General features: G+C 51.0%; 1 protein-coding gene across 1 annotated transcript; it reads left to right on the top strand.

Moving 5' to 3' along the window:
- Positions 1-8: 8 nt before the first annotated feature.
- CD300LB (CD300 molecule like family member b) lies at positions 9-10,361 on the top strand. The gene is made up of 4 exons (XM_019650940.1): positions 9-176; positions 6,126-6,455; positions 8,401-8,482; positions 9,175-10,361. The coding sequence occupies exons 1-4, from the start codon at positions 137-139 to the stop codon at positions 9,335-9,337; spliced, it is 615 nt and encodes a 204-aa protein (XP_019506485.1). The 5' UTR covers positions 9-136; the 3' UTR covers positions 9,338-10,361.
- Positions 10,362-11,415: the final 1,054 nt, after the last annotated feature.

Raw genomic sequence — 11,415 nt, forward strand, 5'->3', positions numbered from 1 at the left:
GTAAGAAACTCAAAGGCAGTCTGGACAAGCAGAAGGTGCAAGCCTGGGCTCAGGGAGAGCTTCAGGTGTCCAGCTGGGAGCCAAGTGTGCTCTCCAGTTGCAGGTCAGAAGGTTGAGGAGCCGAAGAGGCAGGATCATGTGGCTGCCCCCAGCTCTGCTCCTTCTCAGCCTCCCAGGTGAGTGCAGCTGGGGCCTGGGGACATTGGTACTACAGGGGCGGAGCAAGGGGCTGAGATCATTCATCCCAGGTACAAGGGGAGGGGTCACATCTGGGAAAACCAGGAGTGTTTTTGTTAATTCATTCAGCAAAAGCACACTAGGGTCCCAGTTTGTGCCAGGTATGCATCAGGCCCCGAGGACACGAAGGAAAAAAAGAAATAGGGGGAAAAAGAGAAAAATAGGACTGGTTGTTAAAAAGAGGAACCAAGATGGTTCAGTGGGTGAGACATACAGATAAATAGCAATTAGTGGCAGGACACAAAAAGGCACCAATGGACATGTGTTCGGAGGACGGAGCACGTCTGACTGGGAGAGCTGCAGAAATGAACAGACCTCAAAGAGCCTGGAGGAGAGGTAGCAGCCCTTCAAGCAGAGAAGAGAGAAGAGCATTCTGGGAAGGGAGATTGCTTGACCAAGGTTGGAGGCTTGAGAAAGGATAATGTGTTCACCCAAAGGGGTCTCTCTCAATGTGCAGGGTGACTGCTTGCACATGAGGTTGGAAACACAAAAGACAAGATTATGCAGGGCCTTAGACACCATGCTCAGAAACTGAGACTTACAGAGAGAAAATTGCTCAGGAACCCAGGTGGGAGATGGGAGGGACGTGAATATCCCTTCTCCTTGTGGAAAACCATTGCAGACACTTTAGAGAACATTAGAAGACAGTCTGGCAGTTTGCACAATGTATGCAGTATGCGTGGATCTGGGGGTCTGGGGACTGGCCACCTGGCACAAACAAATTGGTCCACAGAGGGGCCATGGGAAATTGCATAGTCAGGGAGTTGGGGGACCTGAGTTCCAGGCCTGACAGCATGCATGACACAGGCAGGTCCCTCACTGTTTGAAGGCCTGGCTTCTGGTGTGAACGGAAAGTCCTGGAAGTCTTTTGTGGCTGTAATATACTATTCAGGTCAGATATCAATAAATGAGGGCTGCGGGCACTCCCTGAATTATCACTGCCCTTGTTGATTTTATTATATGATGAAGAAGCCCCGTGATGATACCTGGAGATACGCTGTGAGGGTGGTGACTTTTCTAGGGTGGCCATGTTCTCTAAGCAGGACTGTCCCAGAATTCCCAGAGGACAGCAATTCAGAATGTCTGCCTCTCTAGGCTCCAGTTTTGCATTTGAGCTCAGAGATCCCCATCTGCTCCCACTCTTAATCTTAATCAACGTCCAGCTCATCTGAAGGCCCAGGAGAAGGACTTGGGTAAGCCTGGGGTCACACACACACTCACACAACACACACCGTGGAGTCAAATCCACACACACCCACATGCAGTCACGCCTCTGTGCACATCTGTATTCTCTCTGTATTCTCACACACTCCTACACAGTCACATTGTCATACTCATCATATACAGGGATATATATATATACACACACACACATACATACACACACACACAGAGGCATGTACTCACTCACAGGGACACCGAGTGACACATACACTTGCACACACTTGCACTGTCACACATATACTCACAGTCTCCCTATATGCACACTCCCACACAAACACCCTTCTCCCCCAGACAAAGACTGAGGCCCACCAAGGCTGCTGATCGGTGGCTTGGGGAGGGTGGGGTGCTATAGAGACAACATAGAGGAGTCCCTCCTTCCCCCTCCAACCCTGTGAGTTAACGGGAAGGGAGTGAACTTAGTCAAGGATGAAAGAAAAGCCAGCCCACCAAGTTTTCACCTACAGACTGCCATTAGCTACTGAGGGGTTCCTTCTGTGAAATGAAGAAGGAGAGAAAGTGGGTGGGGTGATGTCAGAATGACCCAACCTCCGGTCGGACGTTCTCTTATCTGCTCAGTTACATAAGCCCCCAACAACCCCGAGAGAAAGGTAGGGCACCAGCACAGAGTGGGCGCTGGGTAAGTGTTTGCAAGCGGAAGAGAAGACCTCTGTTCTCCTAACGAGGAAAGTGAAGCAAGATTGGCCAGGGGCACAGACCTGTACCCCAGAAATGACTCTTCAGAGCTTGGGCGAGCATGGCTACAGGAGGAAGTCAGCAATTAAGATGGGCTCCAACCCATCCCAGGCCCTATGGACGTCTGTGCTCTAAGCTCTCGTGTGGCTGCCTTTGTTTCATTTTTGTGTCATGTGTCACTTGCTGTCAGCCCAGGCACAAAGCTCAACCATTTTCTTAATTTCGAGACAAGAATGTTCACACCAGAATTTCACACACATGGCAACTTTTCCTGAAGGATTGACACCTAGGAGGAAGTTTAAATCTCAGATTCACGCAAATGAAAAATTGACATTCGTACAGCCTTATGCTTTAAAAACCCGTCAGCCCTGTTCCCCAGGGTTCTGCTTCCTGCCGACTGCTATTCTATCATTTCTGCCTTTCCTTCTTTCAAACAAACTTAAAAATCCACATAGGCCTAATCAATAGTTCCATCCATCATAACCTGCGTTTATAAAAACCTGCCACATATTTCTAACAAATTCGCCCAATCACACTACGCGTGATTTACTGTAAGATTAAATTACCAAAGCTGGGAGGGATGAAACTTCTATTTCAAAGCAGCAGCATCTGTTCTCTGCTCTCTGTGAGTGAGCCTGCTTTCTACTGTAGCTGTGTTATTTATTTTTAAGATAGAAAGTGACCCTATCTGCTGACTCCTGCATTTGTTTTTTTTTCATTTACATCAATTGCTGTCTCCTAATTTACTCCTTTTTTATTTTTAAAAAGGTATCTTTATGGTTTTATTAGTTAATGATATTCTAACCATTTTAATATAATAGAAACGTATGATTTAGAAAGTGAAATTTCCCCCCACAAAACCCAACCTCAGCTCTAACCACTGTTTAAAATTGAGAACACACACTTTCAGATTTTTTTCCTACTCATGAAATATAGAGAAAAACCACAGAAATGGAATCATACATACTCGGTTAATCAACATTTTTTTAACCTAATAATAATATAACTGGGACGTTTTTCCCGTCACTTTCCGCGATTCGCCCTTTTCTTTTCAACCATGTTATGGGTGGGCCAGGATTTATTAGCACGATCTACCATTCACGGCATTTGAGTCTGTTCCCAGCGCTTACTATTACATTAGTACTGCAATTAGCATCCTTACACTTTTTGTCCACTGGTATGGAAATTATAGTTAATCCTAGAATCAAAACGATTATGTCCCAGATCAAGCGGACAAGCTTCTTTTTCCAAAACAGTCATACACTTGATTGGTACCTACCAAGTCCAGCCACTGTGCAAGCCGTGGGGGGTGGGGGTGGAAAGAGAGAAGAAAAACAAACAGGAGGTCTCTGCTCTTCAGGACAGAGCAGCCTAGCAGGGGAGACAGAGAGAGACTGCGAAGGATAATAAAAAGCCAGTGTGGCATTCAGGTTTCTATAAGGGGCTGTGGGCGCAGTTGAGGAAGCAGTTCTCTTTGGGAAGGGGAATAAGACTTTGCAAAGAAGGCGGAACCTTGAAGGGGACGGCAAGGGTGACCAGTAGACGGGAGGGATTAGAGAAGGAGTTTCCAGGGGAAAGAAGGACATGAGCCATCATGCTACCGCCTGGGAGGACACATCAGAGTCAGGGGAAGAGAAAAGTGGGGGTGGGTCATGGGGAGAGTGGGAGGCAGGGCGAGGCAGGAAGTGGCGCCGGACTCGGATGTAGATAATAGAAAGACTTGAATGCCAAACTAAATCATTTTACATCGTTCCAAGGCCGTGGGCAGTGGCTGCAGGAGAGGTTCCAAAAGATTTTTAAGTGCTCACAGCTGTTGCAGATAAGGACTAGGTAGGGGCAATTTCAGTACCGACCTCCAGCAGCCATATGCAGAGGACCGTGGAGGAGGGGTGTGACAGGAGCTGGGGAGAACTCTCCAGGTGCTACTGCCACGATCCAGGCGCCAGATGAGCACCTGACCTGCTGACAGGCTATCACTGATGATACGACTCCCGGCTCTCTGGGGTCATATCCCAGTCTTATAACAACCTACAAGCTGGAAAGCAGTTCCGCCATTTTACACATAAAGAAGCAAGACCCTCGGAGGTTCAGTACACTCTTCCAAGGTCTCCCAACTAGTTTGTGGTTGGCATGTATTTCTCTATCCCAAACTTACTCTCCTGTGTCATGCTGTCCTTGTGGACTGGGACAGCAGAGAAAAAAAGAAGATCATTCTGAGAAGCACTTCTGAGGTAGAGTTGGCTACCCTGGTTACCAGTCAGTAGTGGAGGGAAGAGGGGGCGGGATCAATGAAGATGCCAAGTTTTCTAGTGAGGTGCGCTGCTGCAGCTGTCAGTGCTGCTGATGGACTACTACATTACTTTCTGATACAGGTTTATTATCTTATTATCTTACAATTCTGAAGTTCAGAAGTCCAAATAGCCTCACTCGCTAAACTCAAGTGTAGGAAGGTTGCATTCTTTCTAGAGGCCCGAAGGAAGAATGTTTTTCCTCCTTTCCCAGCTTCGAGAGGCTGCCCTCATCCTTCGTCCAAAGCCTCTTCCTGCATCTTCAAATCTCTCCCTGACCCTGACACTATCTCTTCTTCAACTCACAAGGGCCTTTGTGATGGCACTGGGCCCACCTGGGTCACCCAGGATAATCGCCCCCATCTCAAGCTTCTTAATTTAATCCCATCTGCAAAGTCCCTTTTGCTGTGGAAAACGACATAGTCACAGGTTCTGAAGAGTAAGAAGGCAACGTCTCTGAGGGCCATTAATCTGCCTGCCACAAATGCAAACCTCAAGGAAACTAAAATAGCTTCAGGTAGAAAGTCTAAGGTGTGAGGAGGCAGCACCTGCCAGGTGCTACAAGGACACAGCCCCCACCCCCCATCCTGGGCCTGAGGCTCTGGGGCGGTGAGGCGGTCAAGAGGGCCTTCTGCTGTGCTTCCCTGCTTCTCTGTGCTGATTCATTTCCAGGTGGTCAAGGCACAAGTGGTCATCGCCAGGGACATATCTGAACAGTCAGTTTAACTGGAGTCAATGCACAGACAGCAGAATGTCCATTCCACTTACACGCATCTCTACCCTGTTCCGCTTCCATCAGGCCCTTGCTAGTCTGTCCACGTGGACCCACCACTAGAGGGAGGAAAGATGGAAGAAGAACATGTTCAGGGCAGAAGAGGCAGTGCACTGAGTTCTGTAACGATTGAATTTGGGGCGGAGATGTCCAGTGTGTATTTGTAAATGGTAGGCTGGAGGTAAAGGGGGAATTGGGGCTACAACTACGGGTTTGGGAATCAACAGTTTACAGGCAATAACTGAAACCATGGAACTGGAGAGTCATTCCATGGGGATGGACTAGCGCGAGACAAGATGAAGGCTGGAGAGGGGGCCCAGGGTTCCCCCATGGTGCCTTGAGCTGCTCACACTGGTTCACAAGCACTGATGCCCAACGGCTCTTCCCAACTGAGTGTCCAGTGGCTTCGTATTGATGACCTGAAATCAGTCACTGTGGAGACGGGAAAATGCCACGAGCCAGATTCCCTCCCCCTCTCCCGCTTTCCCAGAGGGCTGGTTGTTAAATATTTATCTACACACCACTGGTTACACTAAGATTTAAAGAGAGAGGAAGAGGAGCCAGAAGAGGCCTCTGAGAGAGTGTTGTCAGAGGCGGAGGTGATCAGATGAGAACAGTGTTGAGAGGACAGTTAAGAAAGTGTCAGAAGACCAGGGTGTCACATGCTGTGAGCACGTCTAGGGAGAAGAGGACCAACGAGGCCAGAGCACTGTCACTGAGGGAGCGAATGGGGAGGCTGGACAGAGGAGAAGGTGGATGTGAGGAGTCAGCTAAGGGGTGGCCGGGAAGGCTGGGGACCTTGGTCCAGTCCCTGGACATCAGTCTGGGTCCATCTGAGCTCAGGGGGCTCCCAGGTCAGGCTTGGCTCCGGGGCAGGAGCAGTATCTGTATCTTGTGGTTCTGTTTTCCAGGCTGTTTCTCTATCCAAGGCCCAGAGTCCGTGAGAGGCCCAGAGAAGGGCTCCTTGACGGTGCACTGTCGCTATAACCCAGGATGGGAGACCTATGTGAAGTGGTGGTGTCGAGGTGCAAAATGGGACTCATGTGACACCCTCATTCGAACCAGAAAATCAGAGCAAAAAGTGATTCGAAACCGTGTGTCCCTCATGGATAATCAAAGAGACCGCTTGATCACGGTGACCATGAAGGAGCTCAGGCGAGACGACCAAGACACCTACTGGTGTGGGATTCAAAGGCCTGGAACTGACCTTGGGGCACCAATTAAAGTGATCATTGACCCAGGTAAGAACTTTCTCATGTAGACTATGAGGCCCTGACACTCAGGACTGAAAGAGTGAGGGCTCCTGCCAGTCTCCTTCTAAGGGCAGAAGGGAACTGACTGAGTTCCTGAGAACCAGTGTGTGTGTGTGTGTGTGTGTGTGTGTGTGTGTGTGTGAGAGAGAGAGAGAGAGAGAGAGAGAGAGAGAGAGAGAGAGAGAGACAGACCGATAGATGGGGAGGGAAGTGAAAGACACTGAGGCAGAGGAGCAGCCCCATCCTGGTCCCCATCACAGTGCCGGAGGCCTCCCCGAAGTATCCGGCTGACATACAGCAGGAACGGCTGGGTGAGTGGGGATGTGGACCACGGCTTCGGTGAGCATGGCCCAGCCCAGCTCTCCCAGGCACTGGACAGCCCTGGCAGCCCCACATTCTCTCATAGGAGCCCCAGTGGACCTTGGACGCCTGCAGAGGGTCCCAGGGTATCACTGTAGGAAGTGGTCAGTCTCTGCCAGTCACAACCTGGATCTGTCCTTACATAGCGGGAAGGGGGATGACACTTGATGCAGCCCAGAGGATCTCAACACTGACCCCTAGGAACTTGGCCAGTGCTGAGTGGCTCTGCGCATTTATAGAGCTCTCCTCTGTGGGTCCCCAGTTGCTCCCTCCTCTTCTTTGTCTGGCTGCATAAGTGTAAGCAAGGAGTAAGAGGGGCCCAGGGACAAGCTCAGGTGACAGTGGACACTTTAAGAAGAAAGGAAGGTTTGGATCATTATGTCAATATCAGGGGCCTCTTTGGATGCTCTGGGGTCTCCTCTAGGCCTGAAGCCATCAAAAGATTCAGGGCCCTTCCTGGCAGCACAGCCCTGCTACTGTTGCTAGTGCTCTAGAAAGAGCCCCTCTCCACTGCCCAGTGCGTGTGTGCCCTGTCACCCCTCAGCCCAGCGTCCACTCAGGGGTGATAGATGGTGATATGCAAATAGACAATGCTGGCCTTAGAACCCTTTATTGTTAGGGTTGAAAGCAGAGAGAGACGGGGATACCACTGGGTGGAGTGGAGTCCAGAGAGGACCAGCCAAGCAAAACGTCCCCAGGGCTGCCCAGTAGGGGAAGCCAAGATCTGCAGGGACAGAAAAGGGATTGATTAAGACATAGGAGCCGGGACCAAGTCAGGCTGAAGTGTGCCCCATAGGGAACTTTAGGGAGAAAGGCAGAGTTTAAGGGTCTTGGGCACTGAGCCCAGGGAGGGACCAGCGGGAAAGCGACCAGGGGCCTCCAGAGGAGCTGTTATGACAGCAGTTAGCTGGAGCTCAGCCAGGAGCCGCCCAGCATGACCAAAGATGGGACTTTGCAGAACAGAGCTTGCCAGGCCTGGGACTCAGATACCAGGCAGATCACGGACACTTGGTGCAAAGCGGGTCTCAGGATTCCATGGCCAAGCGGCTTACCATCAGCTGTCTCACAGTTTCTCATAAAGATGTCTCATTCCTCCAAGTCGCTGTTCACTGTTTAACTAGATGGGCCCTCTTATTCACAAGCCTTCCGGAATCGTCCTCATGCTCATCGTCCCAATAACTAGATGCTCCGTTTCCAGGACCTTGCTCAGGCCTTGCTTGAGCAAAGGGACCAGGGATTCCACACCCCCTCACGCTCAACCAAAAGTCCCTCTTAGAGGAGGAAGTGGCGAGAACATGAAAAGGTTGATCTCTCTCCCCAGAATAAACTACAGTGCTTACTCCTATTTAATTTTCATTTCTTCTTGCCACACCTGAAAATGATAGAAACAATGACCGTGTGTTGTGGTTCAGATGACACAATAGAAAGGGGAGAAGCCCGAGGGACTTACCCAAAGAGACAAAGCTTCCTGACCAGGGGAAAGGGGGGTCTCGTGGTGAGGGCTGGCAGGAGGTGAGTGGCAGTGGGGGCCAAGCACCAACCCCCAGTCTGTGCCGGCTTTGCCTGTGTCTAGAGGGAACAGTCGGGACCGGCCTAGAAAACCTGCTGTCCAGGACAAATTTCGACAGAGGGTTTTCTTCGGGCTCCAGGATCAGGTGAGTGGCTGTGGTCCTTTTTCCTGCCCCTACCTGAGGCCTCTCCCATGGGGCGCTGAGCCTGGGAACCCCTCTGCACCTGTGAGGTCACCTGATGCCAGAGCCAGTCATAGGCAGGGTCAAGGCCCCGAACTCTCTCCGTCTCACTCCTGCCTGTCTCACTGCTCGCCCTCCACTTTCTTTCCCACCACAGGCCCCACCAGAAAACCGCTCTGCAGAACACTCCTTTATAAGCATTATCATCCTGTTCAATTATCAACAAAAAAGCATTGAAGGCCTGGTGGGTTGCCAAGGGGAGATACAAACGTCCACAACGTAAAGCGTCAGGTGCCACAGAGCAAGAGGGTGGTTTAGCCACCTGGACTTGACATGAGTGGGACAGCGAGGATGCTGGGGCAGCCAACAGCCTGTCCTGGGTGACCTGCAGGTCTTGGGTGACCTCCTGGGCTGAGGTGCACTTCGGGCCAATGGGGGGGGGGTGTCTCAGGAAGAAGGTGGGCCCAGTACAAAGCAAAACCAAAAGCTGAGGTTACCTCTCTGGAGCCCTCATGGTTTAGCCATCGAGAAGGTTCTTGGGGGTCTTCGGAGCGAGGTTGCCAGGCCGGCTGGCTAATGCCCCACAGTGTCAGGGCACCGGGAGGGATGGGGCCTAACGGGGCCGAGGGCCCTGACCTCTCTGTCCTCTCTCACAGGACCCACTACATCCTCTTGGTATTTGTGAAGGTGCCCATATTGCTCATCTTGGTCGGTGCCATCCTCTGGTTGAAGGGCCTGCCGAGGGCCCCCGAGGAGCAATGGGAACAGCCTATCTATACGAACTTGTCCCCTGACCTGACCGCAGACACAGCCCCTTAGACGGATGAGAAGACCCTTCCGACGCTGGACCCCATTTCCAGAGGAGACAGGGGCTGTGGAAGGAACATTTCTGAGTCCTCAGGGTGCAACGGCTGAGGCTGGGAGCCCTGTGCTCTGCACAGCTCAGGGACACGGCTCAGGCCCCTCCTGAGGTGACATCACTGCCTGGAGTGCCAGCACCTGGTTCCCACTCCTTCAGGAAGAGAGCAGCTACCCCACCCCACTAGGGGTCAGGGCTTACGGTCAGGAGCTGTTGGGACGGAGCCCGAATTCGGCAGCTGTGTCCCCACTGCCAAGTTGGGGACTGAAGCAGAGAGAGAAGCAGCAGGAATGTCAGAGAAAGACAGAGATGGGGCCCTGGCCACGCCCTGGTTTCTATCCGTCCTGAGGCCAGCTCAACACTCTCTATGCCTGAGCTTCTGAAACATGTGTAAGCTTTCTGAAACCATTTATTCCTTAGCCAGTCAAGCTGGGTGTTGATGGTTCTTGTCCATGAAAGGCCTGACTGAAGTGCACACACACACACACACACACACCCTAAAGAGGGTGATACTGTGTGATGAGTTCCTGGTTCTGGGGCCTGAGAAGCTGGATGTCCCCTCTGCCCAGAGAGGACACCGCTCTGAGTACACAAGGCTGAAGACGGACCAGGAGCCTCGCTGGGCCCAGCTGTAGAGCCGGCCTTCCTCCTTCTTCCTCCTCCTTCTTCCTCCCTCCCTCCCTCTTCCACTTCCATTGTGGCTCCCACCTCTCAGGGCTGGGGCTTCTTAGGGGCCATAGTTAGGAGTCTGACCCGAGCTTCTCCCCTCAGCACAACTGCTTGGGTCCCCCTTGGGGCTGCTGAGCCTCAGAAACTACCTCAAGGTCAGGGAGGGCGGTCATAAAAACTGAGGAAAACGGTCTTGTCTCTTTTAATTAATGTTGCTTAAATAAGGTGAATTAAGCTGCCTGAGAGGGGCTGGCCGAGTGGCGCATTGGTTAAGAGCTGGCTTAGGATGCCAGCTGTGAGCAGCAGGGCCCCGGTTCGGATCCCACATGAGGGCCAGTGACACTGGCCTCTACAGCTAAGGTGGTGAGCAGCAGCTCGACCTGGAGCTGGGCTGCCATGAGTCGCTGGCAACAGCGTAGGCTGCAGCCCCTGCTGCAGTGGACAGCCATGAGCTACCGTGTGTGGCCAGCAGCCAGCGTGAGAGGCCGGCAGCTGGTGTGAGCTGCCAAGAGCTGCCATGAGAGGCCATCCAGAGGTCAGTGACTGATCTGCCTCATCCGGGAAGAGCGCAATGATAATACCAACATGGGCCAGTGAAGCGACGTCCTCCACAACTAGACTGAAGAACAAAAGGACAGCAACTTGTCTGTTCCCTTTCCCCGATTCCCCAGCGCTGTTCCCCTCTCCCAATTCCCCAAAAAATCTTTAAAAAAACAAACCAAACAAAATAAAAAACAAACTCCCTCTGAGAGATAAAATGGGCGCTCTCTTAAGTGATTTTATAAAAATTCTGCATTTTAAAAAATGTCAGAGGAAAGATACTCTCTCTCTCAAGAGATCCACTCTCACCCCCGAGACGTCTCTGCACTGTGAGAGTTCGCACCATGGGGGTCGTGTCTCTTCACCCCAGGGGGCGTTTCATCCTCTGTGAAGAAACACTCCCATCTGAGATACGTACCCCCCACGAAAAAACACACAATAGGGACACGTTTGAAAAATGTTCTTTTTTGTTTTTTCCCCCCCAGTGTTATTGAGGTATAATTGACAAATAAAAATTGTGTGTATTTAAGGTGTAAATGTGATTTTTTTAAAGGTGTGCAATATGATGATATAATATACACGTACATTGTGAAATAATAACCACGATCAAGTTAATGAACACATCCATCGCTTTACAGAGTTATCTTTATTTTGCATGTTTGCTTGTTTGGTGTGGTGAGAAGCTTAAGATCTACCCTCTCAGCATATTTCAAGTATACACCATACTATTATTATTTAGTATGGCCACCATGCTATACATCAGATCCTCGGTTCATTCATCTTATAACTGAAAGTTTGTGCCCTGTGTCCACCCTGCCCTTTGTCCTAA

This window comes from Hipposideros armiger, unplaced genomic scaffold (genome assembly GCF_001890085.2).
Source record: "Hipposideros armiger isolate ML-2016 unplaced genomic scaffold, ASM189008v1 scaffold_150, whole genome shotgun sequence".
NCBI lineage: Eukaryota > Metazoa > Chordata > Mammalia > Chiroptera > Hipposideridae > Hipposideros > Hipposideros armiger.

What these genes read in the sequence shown, in the direction of transcription:
- CD300LB (XM_019650940.1), top strand. Translation starts at nt 137, where the DNA reads ATGTGGCTGCCCCCAGCTCTGCTCCTTCTCAGCCTCCCAG. An exon ending in GCTCCTTCTCAGCCTCCCAG is followed by an intron (nt 177 to 6,125) that starts GTGAGTGCAGCT and finishes TCTGTTTTCCAG; the next exon opens with GCTGTTTCTCTATCCAAGGC. An exon ending in TAAAGTGATCATTGACCCAG is followed by an intron (nt 6,456 to 8,400) that starts GTAAGAACTTTC and finishes GCCTGTGTCTAG; the next exon opens with AGGGAACAGTCGGGACCGGC.